The following is a 20109-nucleotide window of genomic DNA, read 5'->3' as shown; positions in this document are numbered from 1 at the left end:
ATTTTAATTTGAATACATTTGGCTCTAAATTTTATATCGGTTTTCATGGCAAAAAAATATGTGCAACTAGCTGATTTTGCTCGGATTCTTCAAGAATTATCTGATGACGAAAAGGAAGACAAGGAAACCTATGGACGGGAGAACAATAGTGATTTCCCTTCCTTATTTTCTTTTATTTATAATTTTTAGAAATAAATAAAAACATTAAAGTTAGTTTAAAGTGCATTTTTGTAACCAGTAAGAAGTAAATTTCCTTGCAGAAGTAATGCTAAACTTACTTTTTTTCTTACTAAGGTATTTTCCTTTTTTATTGTCTATACTTGTCTTTGATGAATATTAAAATTAGCTTCAATTTTAAAATATAATTATTAAATAATAAATTTAAAATTTTCTATAATGAAATATATCATTGCATTTCCATCTCAGTATCATAAGAACTTTTACTTATATTTGAATGCCATATCATTTGTATTTTATTTTGCAATAATAAGATTAATATTTTATTTCTTAACAAATTTATTATCAATATTCACTCATTTCTGTCGGTTTTCATGCTAAAAACAGTAAAATAACGATGTCATAAAAAATACAACTGCCAAGCGCGCATGCTGGAAGGTTAAAGCACTTAAAGTTAAAAGCAAATTTGACTCAAAGCAAGGCAATTCCTCAGTAATATTAATAAATGCAACCGTGTATAAGAGGTTTAACACAGTTTCTGGTTGATCTTTGGATTATGGTAACTTGGCGATTTTTTGGCGACCAACTCTGCTACAGCAAGCTTTTATTTTTTTTTTTTTCCGCCGCCATTTTGTCTTCACGAAGTAAAGACATGTTTCTTTTCTTTTTATTTACTGAACACTTTTTCCAACAATCTACTAGCCAAATTACACTTATACTAGAAATTTTATCTAACAAAACTGCTTAATCATGACAAATATTCACTGCGAAATTGGGAAAAAGTGCACAATCGCAAAATCCTTGCACGTTTTTCACAATAACACATACACCATGTACACGTCGACTTATTTTTACTTAAAAAAAAATCCCAGAATTGCACAAAAATGGCATTGCGCACACTCCTCACTATATCCATGTACACTGCTTTTTTCTAATAAATTAGAAAAATTTCATGAAAATGCATGACAATTTTCTGAATCTTTAAACTGGTAAAAAGAACATATATGAAATTACCTTATCGCAAAAAAGTGTATACCCTTTCCAAATATGAACATTTCCACGTATAAAATAAATAAAATATCCAAAAACTTTTACCTCTAAATTATCTATTATATTATAAACGTCACCAACGAATTCATACCGCAAGCATTACAAATACTTAGTGTCAAATATTTAAATTATTTCCATGCACGTTTACTTCAACTGAAACATATACAAAATTCCTACAAACATAAAATTCACAAAATAACTATCATTTAATTAAAATATCACTAAACTATGTACACGTCGAGTTATTTTTACTTAAAAAAAATATCCCAGAATTGCACAAAAATGGCATTGCGCACACTGTTCACTATATCCATGTACACTGCTTTTTTCTCATAAATTAGAAAAATTTCATGAAAATACTCAACCTATACTACTCGAACATATTCCAAAATACTACAAACATATAACTCACAAAATCACGATCATTAAATTAAAATATAATTAAATTAAAAAACACTACTTAAAATATAAATAAGCACATACATTAAATTAATAAAAATTCGATTACAATCCTAATTACTTTAAATTAAATCATTGCTAATAACAATTTTCAAATAATACCATTTTAATTTATTTACTCCTCACATTTAGAACAATGCATAAAAATAATATCCTCAAATGATTAAAAATACTAACTTACCTAATCTTCTTCAGAATCTTCATTACGTCGCTGCAGTACTACTGCTAATTTCTAAATCCTAAAATCAGTAGTCAACTGGAAGTCTATTCACTAAGTAATAAGAAATTAATAAAATTTCACCTATACTCAAACTACTTTCAGCAAACCACGTACCCTTCCTTACACTCCTTTTCACAAAATGTCCATTTTCACCATATTTCTTGCACCACCATTTAAACTTGTAATATCCTTTCTTTCACACAATCTCAACTTATTATTATTATCAGATAAATACATTAAAAATTTAGAATTCACTTTACATAGCGCCATGCAATCAAAAAATTAATCAACACTATTTCACACAACACACAATGAAGCTTTTCCAAATTAACCCTCCTTTCCGATTAAAGAACTGTTATTCGTCCATTAATGTCACGTTTCACACAACACAGAATATAGCTAAATACGAAATTTCCAGATTTCCCCCCTTTTCCGATTAAACAACTGTAATTCGTCTATTAATGTCGCATGACATATCTCATGATCTCTCATTTCCCTCACACAAAATAATGCGTAATCGGAACTGAGTGCTTCTCACATTATTACCAAAGTCCTAGGTAGTAACCTTTATCGCCTCCAAAATGTCGCCAAACTACCAGTTACCATATTCCAAAGATCAGCCCAGTTTCTAAACTGTTCAGGTTCATCCCACATTACTTTTGAAGTTGCCCATTATTGATCTGATCTTCAGAAGCTTTTCGTCTGCACAATAAATAGTTCAACAGATTGTTTTATCTCATTTTGTAAAATTTTCAGCACAAAATGTCCCAAACTGTTTAATGGGTCAAATTCCCCAAGCCATTTAAATTTCGATGAAATATGAATACAGAACCATATATTGCCATCAAGCTTGCAACTATTCATCTTGCCCCTAGTGTTAATTTGCCACCCATGTTGCTCATGTATCTGCAAGAGAAAACAAAATCTGTTCATATAAACATAATTTTGGCTATCCCTGTAACAGAGAAAAATTTAAATCGGATATTTTTTTTAAACATGAAATAAGTTTTCTTTCAATTGGAAACTGTACTTTCTGACTTACATTTTACATATTTTAAGATTTAGCATAAGTATTTTAATTTGCATAGTTTTTTAGTTTTCATTGTTCAGAGTGATTGATTTTCTTACTGCAATTTGTTTTATCATTGAAGCTGATTGATACTGATGTGATTCACATGTGATTCACACAAATGGCTATTTATTACATATGTGTTTTAGCTCATGAATATGGATTGGGCATCTAATGAGTGGAAGCAAAGTTTGTCTTCTGTAGCTCTTCAGAAAGTTAACACTTTAGAAGAAACAGTTGCACGACTTCAAAAAGAGAGGCAACAGAAACAGCTTCAGTGTGAATGTCTTGAACTTGCTCTGGATAAAGAAAAGCGAAAAGTAAGCTTATCTAATTAAAATTAAAAAAAAAATTAAAACTTCAGTGAAAAAATGTAGACATTGACAGATTATTACACTAAATAAACAAACAAAAAAAAAAAAGGAACAGTTTGGATAAAAAATAGTTTAGGTACTTGCATATTAACTCGACCACCTTGGTGTAATTTGGCAATTTTTTACAGATGACAAGGTAAAAATTATTTATCGTTTGCGAATTGGCAGTTTTTGTGACTTTTATAAAAAATATCTCCTAACTATTGATATTTATCGTAATTCGGCAAACATTATCAACATATGAAACTTTAGCAATTTAAAATGCAAATTTTAATTATTAAGTAAGGATTACATGTGCTTTTTTCTCCAAATCTTATTGTAATATTTTTTGCGCTATTCTTCTCTGCATGTACACAGCAATCTGTTTTAGTTTAAAAAAAAATCAAATTTATACGAATTTGGCATCGCATAAATCTCAACATGACTACACCAAACGAATCTTCTCAGTATTCCCTTTGGAAATTTTGCGACAAAAAGATTCCTGCAGAAATTTTACCATAATTTCTTTTATTACTAACAAATTCTGCAAACTTATATTTTAAATTTAATTTTAAGGCAAAAAAATGCCACGATTTGTTTACAAAAACTGTTGACATTTAGAAAACAAAGAGAAGGCATATGAAAATGATGACATTGCTTGACTGAAGGACTGTTATAAGTATGGTTGTCTGAAGAATGGTTATGTGCATGGTTGTCAGAGTTGACACTTCTAAATATTCGGCAACTTCTGCTAAGGTTGTTGCAATAACACACGAGTACCATATTTTATAAACGACACCCTCTTTATTATAATTTGAAGTGTAAATCACCGAGTATTTATAAATGTACATGTTCTTGCAATGTTTCTTAATAACTGCAAAAGTTTATATTTCATAATATTTGAAACATTTATTAAGGTGATAGTTTGCTTACCTTTGCGTTAAATTTTTCTTTATTTCTCAATTTATTTTTTGCGTTTTGTGGAACGTAATTTTATTTGAAATTCAAAATTTTATCAGAACACTGTATTTCATGTTTTTTGGGTGCTTTCTGATTGTTTGCATCCTTACGAAAAGTTGCTAGCACATTGGTGATTTTATAAATTGATGAAAACCATTTATTTGACTATTTTTATGACTTCATTGGTACTGTTCTGTTCATAAGAAATAATAAAAAGAAGCATTTTTTAGAAGAAAGCAAATATAGTGTGTGTATATATACACTATATATATATATATATATATATATATATGGGTCGTTCAAATGAAAGTGGCATTGCTGTAATAACTCTGCCATTTGAAGGGAAGGATGATTCTCCTGTAGAGGGCACAGAGTGCTGGAAATGCATGCAATATCATCAGATACCACCTGATGCGTATGTGATAGCATAGAAGCGTGTTAAAAGGCATCGTTTGCATCATGGATGCCTCCAAATTGTGTCAATGTGCTGTCGTGCAATTTTTAGCAGCGGAATATGTGAGTGCTTCTAAAAACTATCATCAAATGCAAAATGTCTATGGCATGGAGTCAATGAAATGCAGATCGGTATTCTGATGGTGTGAGTATTTTCGTAATGGAAGAAGCAGTGCTGACAACAGGCTACGACCTGGTCAAGTGCATGTAGTGATGGCCCAGGAAGCATTTGCAGATATGGGCAATCTCATGAAAAGGAATGAGTGAATCTCCACTCAAGAAATGCCAGAGGAAATGTCTATGAGCATAAGAAGTGTGTGCACAATACTGCATGAAAGGTTGCATACTGCAAGGTTTGTGCACAATGGGTGCCAAAACACTTGACAGAGGAGCAGAGGATTCATTGCATATCTGCTTCCATGGAACACATTATGTGGTACCATGAAATAGGGAACCAATTCCTTTCAAGGTTCACTGCTGCTGATGAAATATGGTGCCATCACTGATCTAGCCAACAAAAGCATGAGCAGGGAATGGCGACCTCTTCATCCCCACACCCAAAGAAGGCTTTGCACGTCCACTAGAGCTGGTAAAGTCATGTTAACAGCTTCTTTGACGTCAGTGGTCCACTACTGTTGGAATGGATATCTATGGGCACGGCTGTCACTGCTGCCATGTACTGTGCCATACACATTACAGAAACTGAGACAGAATATCAGGAACTGCCGAAGTGGTATGCTGTCACGCAGGGTTATCCTCTTGTAGGATAATGCTCGTTCTCATGCGGCTGTGATGTGCCAAATATTGTTACGACATTTCCCCTGGGAGGCTCTCAAACATCTCTTTTACAGCATCTCTCTTACAAAAAAAAGTTGGTGGTCTGGAGGTCCAGATTTTCTGTGCTTTTGTACTGAGTATTTATTTAGATTACTTTTTAACATCTTTTCATAATAAATTAAGCAACAAAAGCTATAGAAAAGGTTGATAAATACCAAAATTTGTAAATTCAACCAAAGGAGGAATCCTTCTACCTGGTTGAGAATATGGCCTTAAAGAAATTGAGTATTGTCAGTTATCTTGAAAAGTAGGGCTGTCAGATCATTTTATCTATTTTGAAATTATTTCGGTTAATCTTTGGATTATGGTAACTTGGCGAAAATTTGGCGACTAACCCTGCTACAGCAACCTGCTGTTTTTGTTTGGACGCCATTTTGTTTTCACGAAGAAAAGGCATGTCTTTTTTTACTCAACATTTTTTTCCAACAATCTGCTAGCTGAATTCCGCTTATGCTAGAACTTTTATGGAACAAAAGTGCTTAATCATGATGAAGATTAGGTGCGAAATTGGGAAGAAAGTGCAGAATCGCAAACTGCTTGGCACGTTTTTAAGAATTGCACATACATGGTAACCATGTACACATCGACCTATTTCCTCTTAAAAAAAATCCCAGAATTACACAAAAATGGCATTGCACACACTCTTGACTTTATCCATGTACACTGTTAAAGTTCTAGCTAGTAACCTTTATCGCCTTACCAAAATGTCGCTAAACTACCTGTTATCATATTCCAAAGATTAGCCATTATTTCATATAGTTTTGGATGTTAGATAAATATTTAGATATTTTCTGATTATCTGCACTTTTACTTTCAACATTTAATAGAGTTTCTGTATTTTTGGTGTATTTTTTAGTATACATGTGACAATATCCATTCCACACATTTGTTTGAGTGCATGTATCATGACATGTTTCATAGTTAAACATTTTATTGATCAGTGTCCTCTACCCTTAAGTACAATGTTTTTTAAATTGAAAAGAATTATTAATTGAAACATAATGGGACTACAGAAATCACCCATTAATGAGAGGTAAAGCAATGGATTTTTTTCAGAAATATAGCATTTTTATAATAACATAAAATATGCTTTTTATGACGTTATAGTTCCTAAACGATAAAACTCTGGGAAAGTGCAATGTAAAACTTAATATAAATTACAACCAAAGTAATTGAATGGGGGTTGGAAACTAGTGAGAAGACAGCAGTATCTCCTTTATATTAGCTGTTTGCTTTATTTTAGCAAAAGCATAGATGTCAGTAAAATAGTTGAATATCAGCCATATCTATTTTCCTTTTCATAATATTCCTGTTTTTATAAACTCTTATTATTATTTATGAGCAGAATGTTTCCTATAAGATGTAATGACAGCCAAGCAGACCTTTTTTCCCCTTCAAATTCACAAAATTGGTGATAAGTTGCCAACTTTTCATTGAGGTGCTGATAACTGAAGTATAAATATTTGTTATTGAATTTTAAAGAAATGTGCACACACTTTAAGAATTTTAAAGAAATGTGATGCAATAATATTGATTATTGCGTCACATTTCTTTAAAACATGTTTGTTCTTAATTTTACTTACGTAGGCTATTCAGAAAGTAAGGAATGTTTTGGAAAAAAATTTGATTATATACATCAGAAAGAGCGACTAAAGTTCTACTTTTCTACATAGTCACCAAACAAATTGAGGCACTTATCATAGCAGTGGACAAGCTTTGAAATTCCTTCGTCATAGAATTCTGCCGCCTGCGATCTTAACCACTCAACCGCTCAGAGTTTATTGTGGCACCATGCTCGAGAAAATCAATAAAAAGCACACCTTGCCTATCCCAAAACACAGTCACCATAATCTTCTTTTGTGACAAGGTTTGCAAACATTTTCTTTCTCTTTTGGGATAACTTGTGTGCCCCCACTGCATAGACTGTAATTTTGTCTCGCAATTCATGTGTCTCACCCACGTCTCGTCACCAGTTACGATTCGATCCAGTAATGAATCACCATGTCTGTTGTAGGCCTCCAGAAATGTCAAAGCTGCCCCCTTTCGCTGACCTTTATTGTGGTCTGTAAGCAATTTCGGCACCCATCTTGTACAAAATTTTTGGTAGCCTAGCTTTTGTGTGACAATTTCAAATTCAATTTCAATTTTCTGTGAAACTTGTGAAAAACTAAGCAAAAGCTCCGTTATTGTGAAACGGTGGTTTTCACGAACTTTAGTGACCAGTTCGTCAGTCACAATGCTAGGGCATTCACTCTTCTCTTCATCGTGAACATTAGTTCAGCCATTTTTAAACTGAATGCACCATTTCCGGATTGAATTTTCATTCATTACCTTGTTTCTGTACACCGTTTCATTCATTACCTTGTTTCTGTGCATGCGTGTAAAGCACATTTGCCGATAAATTTCCATAGGTTTTAGATTTTTTGTCAACAAAAACTGTATCGCAGACTGCACCTCCCAACTGGCAGGATTTTCAATTGCAGAACATATTTTAAATTTGAATATAAAAAAAATGGGCAGCGTGGAAATATTCCCGTTGTGATGGCTGGATGCCGAATGAGATGCCGACAACAAAATATACGTGATCGGTGTGTGCCTAGCGACGTCAGACAGAAATGTTCCTTGCTTCCTGAATAGCACTCGTACATTATTCTAATAGCTTTGGTTTTCTTCATGTCTTACAAAATAATGAATTTTGATTTTTTGGCAATCATTTTATTAATATTTAAGAAAACTGCATTGAAGAGGTATCAGTTTTATGATTTTTTTCTCTGGTATATGCTTAGGTTGATGAAGGAAAGCAGCAATATGTTCAACTGGAACGTCAACTGCAATCATTAGCTGATACTAATAAAAGCTTTGAAAATAAGACATCAAAGCTGCAAAATGAAATCCAGAGTAGAGACCTGAGAATTAATAGTTTGGAAGGCCTATTATCTCAAGCTAAGAAAGAGAACTCCAGAGTAATGCATAAAATATTTATATTAAGTTTTTAATTTATTTTCTAATACTGTATTAAATCAGCAGCTAATTTTGTTGTGAATTTGTGTCTATGTGTGTGTGTGTATATATATATATATATATATATAATTATTAAAAGAATACAAAATAGTTGGAGATTAAATGGAGGATTAATGGAGAACTACTGAAAGTTATTTTAAATTGAAAATTCATTTTGGAAACTATGGTCCTAAATCTCAAATGTCTCAGAGGAACGAAACTTCTATTCGGAACTCATTGATCAACTTGGTTTTGAACTTGAATACACTTTTCCCTTGATAAGTTCTGTTTGAGGCGTTAAACTGAGGAGGTTAATATTTCATTTTTAATTTTTTTTATTATGTAATGGTTTCAGTATTTGTAATTTTTCTTGTACTACTTTTGGGTACGACTTTCTTCAAGATACAACAGGGTTCGTAGCGGTCCTTATAAGTGCTTATAAGTCCTTATATTTGAAAATAAAATATAAAGGCCCTTATAGGTGCTTACTTTTTCTTTAAAGCCCTTATTTTTTTTGTTTTTAGTGCTTATTTTTTGATTTTAGTGCTTTTTTTTTTTTTAAATGAACGCGCTATTTTTCCCCGTACCAAAGCCGAAACTAAATAAACAACTTTTCTTTCTAATATGGAATGTCAGATGGTGAGTCATACTCCCTGAAATAGCTTTTCCCCCCTTTCTCTGCATTAACATAACCTTTGGTGTGCACGAAGAGTACAGACGGGTGCCCGTCGTTCTATTGGTCAAAGAATTGCGAAAGCAGTAGAAAATTAAGCTACATTCGGCATTCTTTTCCTCCCACCCAAATACTACACACGTTTGAATTTCTATCAAGATCTTAAAAATTTTCATTCTCGTTCTGCTTGGTCAGTTCATATTCGTGTTTATTATGATCGTTATGCTTATATTATGAGCATATGTATGAATGTTTATAATAACATAGTTGCAGTAACTGCTGAAGTATAGTAAACTTCCAAAAATGATTGTGTTTTAACACATATTAGCTTTCTAAGGAATAATATTCGGTATGGCTTAAATTAGGCAAAGTAATCGAATAGCCAAAATAATTTCATTTTTTTGGCCAATACGTTATACAGTACGAAGGTTGGGAGGTCTCCCCTTTCTCCGCAAAATCTTGAATATTGAAACTGTTACAGTTCGCCGCAAAACAAGCAACGGACCTTTTTTTTTTTGTCACTTTCCAATCTGGATTGAATAGGACTAAAGGTTCTGCGGTCTACCAACCCAAGCGAAGAATGATTCTATTCTGGAAATTTAACGCCGTCTGTTGAAAATTAGAATGAAAAACACCCCAGTTATTTAGTTCTTTATTCTCCCAATACCGGCAGTTGTTAATTCCGATTGCGTAATATCACGTAGGGAAGAATTACGGCGCATGTATTGTGCAATAACGTTTGCGATATTTTGCAGAGATAATTAATTTTGATGTTCAGTCTGAGATTTGTTTATGAACACTTAAAAGAGTTTTACTGTGCTTGCTAAGCAGAATATTTTTTAATTCCGTTGGTTTATTTTATACGATGCACATATTGAAATGTCAAAAGCATTTATTTAGCGGAAAAATCTAAAGAGCGGCTACAGTCTACCCCCCCCCACATCCGCTCCTTCAAGTTACGCTCGATTGTCCGAATATTCGGTAATTTCCAAGTATGCGGGTTAGTTAAGCTGCTTAAAGAGGACTGCATAAAGCAAATTTTTTGTCCTCTGATTTCAGAAATGTTCCTCTTTTTTACTTAAATTACTTTGCTTGCAATATCTGTTAAAAGAAAACTGATATACAATGAAAATTTAGAAAATGTTTAGAATTTAGATTTAAATTATTTAAATATCAATATGAGTGGAAAAATAAATTGTATTTATTATTAGGTTCCAAGCAAATACAATAAATATGCCTTATTATTATTTATTTACTCTATTTTGAACTGAAATTTCATCATTAAATCTTGTAATATAGTTTAGTTCTTCATAGTTTTTTTCTCTTGTTTTAAACTAGTTCTGTAAATTGAACTATTATTTAAAATTAAAAACAAACAAACAAACAAACAAACAAAAAAGTAATTATTTTCCATGGTTGAGGTAATGCTTATTCTCTCTTAATAAGTACTTCATTTCTCATATTTTAAAATACAAGTCTAATTTTTAAGGTTATGCAGTTGTGTATGATGTAATTAGACACATGCTTATTTTTTTTCTTAAAATGTGCTTGAAAAGTGCTTATAGGTGCTTATTTTTTTAACTAAAATGTGGCTGTGAACCCTGTTAGAGCCTTCAACTTTTGTTCTGTAAAAACATTACCCTGTGTGTCTGGCTTATTCTATGACTGAAGTAATTGTATGAAGCAGAAATTAATGATTAGAGTTTCTATGACGTTTCAGCAAGATAACCTTTCTTATACATCTAGATATTATAATATAAAGCAATAAATGTTTCTATGGAACACTACCTTAATATTTAATTTTTTTTTTGCTTCTTATAACCACATTTATGAATATAGAAGTCTATTATGCGTTTATAGTTCCATTAAATACTTTAAATTAATTTCTTTAGAGATTTTTGTGGGAATTAAAGTATATGATTAAGAATGTTTCTTGTGAACTGATTGGGTGAGTAAAGTATTTTTAAGTTGGTTCAGAAATAAAATAAAGACACTTATATCTGTTACAGCTAAAAGTACTAAACTTTGTGCTATTTATTTATCTAAATTTTAAAATTAATCTTATTTTAAAACACTATTGTGCTATTTATTTATCTATTTAATTTATCAAGTAATATAAACATATCTCATGTCTTTCATGATTAGTAACATCTGATAGTAATATTGTAGATACAAAAATGAAAAGGGATGCATCCTCAAAATATTTGTTATAAGAATGAAATAGTTTTTGCCAAGTTTGACGTCAAATTATGTGCATTTTTGCTTTATTTATTGGTTATTAATAACAATGCTTCATCTTAAAATTGTTCAGTCTTTGATTCATGTTTAATTGCTTCAAAAGAAATGCACAGTATTGTCATACAGGTTGAATAATTGTTAAAAATTTCACAAATATCAAATTTATTAATATTACATTTAAATTTTTAAGTTCTATATTAGAACTGCATTTTAACTTTCAGAAGAATTGCCGAGTTATTTGTCTACAAAAATTTAGCTAATTATCATAAATTTAAAATTTTAATTAAAATTTAATATTCTATAATGTTATAATTATTCAGTTTAAAGCAAGCTTTATTGTTACAGGATAAAATGTTATATTATTAATAACTTTTAATTAGAAAGCAATCTTAATGCCATCGTGTGAATATTTTATTGTCAGTTGTATAAATTTGAATGTAATGATCAAAACATTTGAATAAAATTATTTTCGAGTTTCTTTCCTTGCTGCTATAAGTTAATGTACAACTTTAATTTACATTATAAACAATATTTCTATTTGAAAAACTAGTGATGGTAGTGTCTGTTTTCATAATGTTAAATGCAAACTTCTGTCCAATACATTCACGAAATATTAAATTTTGAACGTTCCAGAGAAAGTTAATATGGAAACATTCTGTGCTTATAATACAGAGAAGCTTATTGTCCACGTCAAGTTTCAGTTCATGCACATGAGAACTCTCCAGAATGTAAATAAAAAGTGGAAAACATAAAAATTCATGTTGATTTTACGTAAAGGTTTATGGATTTCAACATCGATGTGTATTTTTTGCATTGAGGGGGGGAAGAAAAAGAAAACTGCAGTTTTTGACACCATTAGGAGTCGTACATTAAAAAAGAGATTCTTCTGTCTAGTAGAAAAGGTTAGATTATTAGAATATGACAGAGAAGATGAGGGCTATTTGCTTAAGGTGAGAAATGCTTTTGTGAAGGAATTTCATAGGAAAACTGACTCGTATTTGCATTCCACAGGTGGAAAACCATGAAAATAAATCATGCAGTCAACGTTTTCGCATGGGATCAAATCCTGGTTGAACTACCAGTATTTGGCTGCCACAGGTGGGACCTTTACACTTACGAAAACCCTTTCGCTTAAGAACTGTTTATCATCTCTTTCCTTTAACGATGTTAGGTTTTTTGTCATAATTAGGGGGCATTGTTTACTGTTTTTAGATTTCAATAAATAAAGGCAAAGCAAAGCCTCATAACCTGAAAGATAAAATGCCCTCAGGTAGGATTTATAGGAAACTGGTTCACACTCATTTCATGCATCAGGAAAATTACAGAAATGCCCATGCAGCCAGTCCATTCCTCAGCATCTGGAAGTAGGCCGATCTACCAGGGCTCAACGGTAAAACCGTAGGAATTGCCTAAAATTAAAAAAAAAATTTTGATAAAATGTTCCATTGATTCTGATAAGTATACATGCTTATATGCATAATAATTACAAAAACTTTTTTTGCTCTAATGTTACAGATTTTAAAAACTAGCTCTTCTTTTTCTTTTTATTTTGTTTGTTTTGGATCAAATTTTCAGTGGTTATTATTTTTTCATTCATTGGATTGCTTCTGTTTACGTGTTTTGTGTTATGGAAACTCTTTCCGTTTAAATAGAAAATATTTTTTATTAGATTTTGTTAAGGTTTTTTTTTTTTTTTTTTTGCTTATTTATGATTTTGCTACAGATCTGCGAAAAGAAGTTTGCTCTGCTCTGTATGGTTTCAAATTTTCATCCGTCATTATTTTTTCACGAGTTGGATTGCTTGCATTTGTATTTATATGACTTGTTTTTCCGACTCAAAATACAAATTAAAAAAAATTCTCAAGCTTTTATGAGCTTGTTTAGGATTTTGATGCTATAATTTTGCAATTTGTTGCTCTACTTACCGCAGTTGATAGAATTTGGATTGACTGATTAGTTTGATTAATTTTCTCAGATTATTTTAAATATTAAACTGCGTAGATATTATATATATATATATATATATATAAACTAGGCATTTAGTTTACATATATATAAAGCATTTATATATTAGCTCATTACATTTTTAGAACCCAACATTAGTGAAGTGGTAAAGTAGCCAAATACAGGTAATTTAACCTGGGTTCGGTTCCAAACGAAATCCCATCGGCTGAGCCGTGAAGTAGCTGAACACTGGTAGTTCAACCTGATTTCGATTCCAGAAGACGGGCACATTGCATGGGCATTTTCGTAGTTTTTCCCATGCATAAGGTGGATATCAACCAGTTTCCTTTAAAAATTCATCTACAAAATTTCTCAACTTAGCATATAGCTCTAGTTTGCTTTGCTGCAATCAGATAAACCAAATCATCGATTCTAAACAAACGCGCTAGCTGCAGGGAAGTGTTTGTGAATTTTCCCGTGTTTAAAGTGGATTACATGCCAGTTTCGCTCAGAAAGTCTTCCATGTGTAATGTGTATACAAGCCAGTTTCCCTTAGAAAGTCCTCCACGAAGGCATCCCTCCCCTTAGGCAGATAGCCCTCGTGTGCTTTGCCATAATTAAATACACAAAGTCTTCCACGAAGCCCCCCCTTTTTCTTAGGCCGGTAGCCCTAGTGTTCTTTACCATAATCAAGTAATCCAAACCAATACATCATTTGTATGTTTGATCTGAATTCATGAACAGAAATTACATTTTGTTTTTGGAAAATTAATTATTTTTGCTCCTTGCTCTTTTTCATTAAAGTTCCTTTCCTGTCAAATTCTTAAATTCAACTTACTACTTCCAGCCAGAACGTAGTTTTGGAATCTTGCTGAATATTTAATGAGGAGGAGTGGTATTTAAACCACGATGTTACTTACTGAGTGAGAGAGAATCAGAGTTCCTGATTTACGCACATCTGCCTTTTTTGCCACTCTCTCTCTCAAAGCTGTTATTACGCTCGGCCGTACTCAGGCCCTGTCTAAGTTTCGTAGTCAGATAAGTTAAGGGGCCAACTCGATTTGAACCTTGATAGCTATACTTCTTTATTTAATCTTAGTTTTAGTTTAATTCTTAGTCTTTTAAGTTCAAGTCCAAGTGCGGGCTTTGCTTGTACACTCCCAGGCGGAATTTTGTTAAATCTTATTGGAATAATAAATGGTTAGTTACCCTTCTATCTTGTTTCTTGTCACCGAACTCAAGCGATTATTCGCTTATCAGTTCTTAGATTCTTCACTTCCAACATTAACTTAGAATTCCAAAGTGAGGAACTCTACAACACAATATCTATCATCTAAGGTAGAGATATTCCATTTTCGGCGAACTTTCTAAAAAAAGCTTACTTGTATTTAATTTACATATGGCAAAAAAACGTAAATATTCTGTCGCTGAAAATAGAAGCCTAAAAGAATTGGTAATGTTTTGTGTCTTCAGCAACTAGATTTCTCCCTTTGATTTGGGAATTAGAAATATAATTACAAAGATCTGCACTAGAGGAGAACATAATTAATTTTTTTCACACATTAAAATCTGGTTCATTATTTTTTTTACACATTTAAAATTTCCATGTATTTTTCCTGTAGCAGGTCTAAATAATCGTTCATTAAAGCCACACTAATTAAATTTCAACAATATGAAAATGGCACAAATTACATGAATTCTTTCATAATTATATTAATCACTAGCATTTAAAAAAAACTTAACTTGGACTTTAGATTACCTCAGAAGTGATTTTTCGTATTTCTTAATTTAGATGCCATACAGTCTGGTAATAATTATTTCCTGTATTATACTACAGCCATATCAGTGGCCAGTAAGATTGCTAAATACTGATAGTTCGACTTAGATTAAAACACAGACAAACGAATGGGATGGCTGCATGGTATTTTTCCATGATTTTCCCCATGTGTAACATGAATATGAGCCATTTCTTGTTGGAAAATCCTCTACGAAGGCATCGCTGTCCTTAAAAGCTGATAGTCCTCATGTGTTTTGCTGCATTCAAATAATCATAACCCTCAAACTACGGCATCTGTCACACTAAATCAAGATGAAAGGTTTCTAAAGAAGATTTTAAATTGATCTACGCCACCTTTCCTAGTGTCCAAGTGTTTAAACCGCTGAGCACTGGTAATTCAACATGGGTTCAAATCCTGCCAAACGTGCTTGTTCCGTAAAATTTTTTTTGGTTTTTCTACGTTCAAGGTGAATGAAATCTAGTTCCCTTTAGAAAGTCCTCCATGATAGTTTCCATTCTCTTGCGCAGATTCCAAATCCATTACATTTTCTGCATTAAATACAATTATAATTCTTTCTTTTTAAAGAAATGTCAGGGAAAAAATTGTAAGCATCAAATCGACTGTGATTATGAATATTTTAAAGTAGTTAACATTTTGTGTGGGAAGGCGTTTTTAATACACTCATAAGCAGCTAAAAATTAAACACCCCCCCCCCCAAAAAAAAAAAAAAAAAAAAAAAAAAACTAAATTGGCATAAAATTGTACCGATTTCTACAAGAATCTACATAACTATGTTTAAAAAACATTCCACTAAAATATGAAAAGTTTTATTTGTAGAGCATTTTATTAGTTAGATTCGTAATTACCTACTCAGCTTTTGGTTTTCATTACCTTCCTTTGATCAGAATAGTAATAAATTCATTAAGCATAAGGGGAGTGAAAAATGGATTTTAAAGAAAATATTATCTTTGGAAAATGACTCAAACTTTCTTATAAGTAGTTATATACCTCAAATAGTTAAATATTTGGAAAATTTTGTTAACCTCTCTCAATGTTACCAGTATTTCTGTATAGAAATAGAACATAATTAAATATTGATAATGAGTATCATAGATAGTTGAGTACATTGAATGAGCATCACAATATTTACAAAAGCAGCTACTTTGACAAATGAACAGAATTGTCGGTTATCGCGTATGAATGTCGCATAATTGTTTCATAATACCAAGAATGTTAGAAAAATAATAGGTTATGCAATATCAGCAATTTATCGATCTCTCCAAAGTGTTTAAAAATATAATATTTAAGAGTTACCAAGTTTGTTTCAAAAATTGTATTCAGTTCACTCACGGTGTTTATCAATATAATCAGAAGCTCGTCATCGATTTTTAAACTGCTTCTTGATAAGCTATTGAGTTCAAATTTTTTACGGACGTCGTTTACAAATGATAATACAGTGTGGTAAAGTGAGTTTTATAAAATTCGATTTAGAGTTTTTAAAATTTAATGTTAAAAAATAAAATTTTGCGCATATTTCCATTTCAAGAATAAACTAAAATTCTCAAAAATTTTCAGTTTGTATCATTTTACAGAGTGTAAAATAGATTTTGAAATAAAACTTGCATGAAATTTTTAACTTAATTTCTGATTTTTGGGCAATTTTTTTAAAAATTCATAGATTTTTTCGATTATTTGAGGTAAGAGGATTCTTCGAAGAAAAGACTGAAACAAAAGGAGAAAAATAATTTATTATATAGATTAATGGGAATAGGAGATTACTTAAATCCCTTTGCAAAATTCTTGTACAGTTTTATAACAGGAAGAATAGGTTCTTAAATAACGAAATCAAATAATCTAATCGCATTGTCAAAAATAAAAGATTTATAAATTTATCAAGAGAGCGTCACGTTTTTAATATTTGTGATCTAAATGTGTGGAAGAATTTTTTAAAGAGAATTGTTTAATCTCATGTTCACATTAAATTACATGATACATTATTTTTTTCGTTTTAATTCATTAACAATTTTGTGAGTTATAAATGAAAGTTTATTTTTTAAAACTTCTTTTTTGTTAAATAACTGCTCTGAAACAGAAATTTTTAATTCCCTTTATATATGCATTTACTTTGTAACTGGTAATAAATTTGTTTATTTAGAGTCACAGTGTAAGGCCCTTATCTCAAAACATCAAGAAGATTTCTGGCCTCGCTAATAACAGCCATTACCCACTGTTGTCAGGGTTGCCTGACCCTTTGTACCCTGAGGTATTGGGGGTTGGAAGAAATACAAAAATCTGGGCTAGTCCTTCTTGGCGTATCTTTTCATTATTAAAAAAACACAAGACAGTTCATTTTCAAGGGGACATTTAAACTAACAATAATCCGGGTCAAACCGTTGAAGGGTTAAGGAAATTACGTTTTAGCTCTCATTTCATCAATAGATGGTGCCAGTAACTTAACTCCTGTCCAGCCATTCTTATCTTATCTAATCATTATATCTTATTTCATTCATTTGCGCTTTGGCAGCTGAGGATGATGGTTTGGTAAAACCATTGAAACTAGTCCTGTGAAAATTTGCAAATATAACGCTGATTTTTGTTGTTTGACTTCTAAATTCATACAATTAATTGCTGTATTTATATCATCATCATTATTTGTTTCATGAACACTTAAAAATGAAAATTGCTGATTATTAGTACTAACTTGACTTTCATATTTGTGAAAAGTGAATCTTTATCATTATGATTATTTTTCTGACATATTTTTTATCAAACTTTTTGTTTTGAGAAAATTCCTGAAATCGTACATAGTTAATGTATTTCTAGCTTCAGCAATTAGGAAAGGATATTGAAGAATTACAATGCTTGAAAGAATCAGCGCAGCAAGAAGTGAAAAAACTGAAGCAAGAGCAAAATGTTGGGAAGAAGGATTGTGTTATTTCGGAATTAGAGCAGCAAATCAAAGATCTACAGAAGTCTCAGAATAGAGAAACTTCTTTGATGGATATATCAGATGTCAAAGAGAATATTAAAAATATCATCAATAGTAAGTGTTTTAATTATTATTTTACCTGTTAATATTTATCTGTGCTTGTAGTGCTAATAATTAAGTATTTTATTACTGGACTTATAGAAAAATAATTCTTTTTTGCATGAAGCCTCCAGAATTTCATTATTATTCAGAAGTATAAGAAAGTGGTTATGTATTTCTGAATATATTCCTTTATATTAGTTTCACCATAGTATTTTATCTTAAAATACATCCTGTAAGTGGAAATTCATAATTTTTGATATATTGGGTTTTTGTCATTTTTATCTTAGCTCAAAATTTCAACTAAAGAATTATTGTTTTCTGCCTGTATCATAAAGTACCTCTCATGATCTCTTTATTTTTATAAAATTAGTCTGCATATATTTCTGATTTGGTTTTTTTTTTTTGTGCTCGATGCAGGTTGTAATTACTGATTAAATTTCTTAAACATATCTTGACCTCTGCATAATATTTGCAGAGTTATACAAATTTGATATTTCATTAATATATATTACTTGTTTTATTTTTCTTTAAATTATGGGTAAACTACGTTTCTTTTTAAAGAATTGCTAATTAATATGTAATTTATTATATAATATCTTCAGTGTTTTCTTGTTTTTTTGTAAAGCATTTGATAGCTACTCAGTGACTCAGTGGTTCCCACCCCTGAGAATCATAGCCTCTTCACAGGAATGTCGCAAAATATTGTAATTTAATTTTGTAAATATTTTTCATTGCCTAAGAGAAAACAACTCCCTTGATATCTACAAAACATGTTATCAATTTTGATTCTAAATGCAAATTACTGTCCTCCCTCACCAGCTTAGGAGGTCAAAAGCTTTGAGAAGATTTTGAGAAATTTCATCTTCTGCTATCCAAATCTTTAGTATTTGGAGATCAGTAAAAAGAGAGAGAAAACTGGGATTTATAAAGGAGAGAAAATGTGTAATTCTAGTTTGTAAATCAGATCTAAAATTGTTGTTAGTTTTGTGAGGTACTTTTTTAGAATTGGTGCAGTTTTGTAAAGAAGAGTGGTTTTAAAAAATGGGAATGCTTCATGTCTGAAGATTTTAGTTAAATGCTATTTTTATTTGCTTTTATCTGCATTTTAAATTTAAATTGCCATAAAGAGGAACTAATCCAGTTTGATTATTTTGTGCATCAGTGTAGCGCACATTTTATAGTATGGCTGAGTTCTGATAAGTTCATAGGGTGCTCATTTAGTGAATCTGAGTGTTTCAAAGAATTTACAGGCCACATATACAGTCAAAAGTATTTAATCCGGAATGATCTATCTGGACCTCTGTTGGAAAATATAGCTTATTGTAAATCTTTTACTGCATCATCTCTCCTCCTTGAAATGTTTATTTAGTTTAGTTCTTATTTTAATGTAATATAGTAGTTACTTCTACATCTTTTTCTTGCTGCCACTGTTTGCATTGAGAACGGACTGTTTCAACCTAATTGAGATGCAAAAATGAAACATGATGTTACGTCATCTGAAAAGCCGATACGTGCCGATAGCTGATTGGTTGCCGTGAGATGACGTCATTCATACTTCTGCTATAAGTATCTCGCGTCGCTCTGGCTCAACCCTTCTAGTTCCTGCTTTCCTGGCACTTGAGTGAGCGGTTTCCAGCCCCTTCAGAAGGATGCATGCAGTCCGGTGATTAAAGTGCCTTGGTTCCGGTTTGCGGGATGACTGTTCCTGAATAAAGTTCCTTGGTACCTGTCTGCGGGATGATTGTTTCAGAATGAGTTCCTTGGCTCACATCCATAAAATGATTGTTCCAGAATAAAGTTCCTTGGTTCCAGAGGCTACCATATGAGTGACTGCTGTGGGTGGCATCCATGTTCTTCAATGAAGGCG

At 31.6% G+C, this 20109-nt stretch overlaps 1 protein-coding gene across 5 annotated transcripts in view; it reads left to right on the top strand.

Annotated features, from left to right (window-relative positions):
* Nucleotides 1-20109, top strand: part of LOC118203559 (uncharacterized) — a 235732-nt gene that overhangs the window by 1502 nt on the left and 214121 nt on the right. For all 5 annotated transcript variants that reach the window (XR_015040229.1, XM_085813027.1, XM_085813024.1 and 2 more), the window contains exons 2-4: nucleotides 3125-3295; nucleotides 8365-8541; nucleotides 18035-18254. Coding sequence is in view for 4 of the 5 variants with exons in the window: in XM_085813027.1 (XP_085669153.1) it covers nucleotides 3128-3295; nucleotides 8365-8541; nucleotides 18035-18254 (565 nt within the window). In the remaining variant the exon portion in view is untranslated. The remainder of the gene's footprint in view (nucleotides 1-3124; nucleotides 3296-8364; nucleotides 8542-18034; nucleotides 18255-20109) is intronic.

Source organism: Stegodyphus dumicola, chromosome 3 (assembly GCF_044657685.1).
Source record: "Stegodyphus dumicola isolate Sdum_Otavi_A_Nest chromosome 3, ASM4465768v1".
Classification (NCBI taxonomy): Eukaryota; Metazoa; Arthropoda; class Arachnida; order Araneae; family Eresidae; genus Stegodyphus; species Stegodyphus dumicola.
Note: the sequence above shows the minus strand (reverse complement) of the source record. Positions and strands in the feature narration are given on the sequence as shown.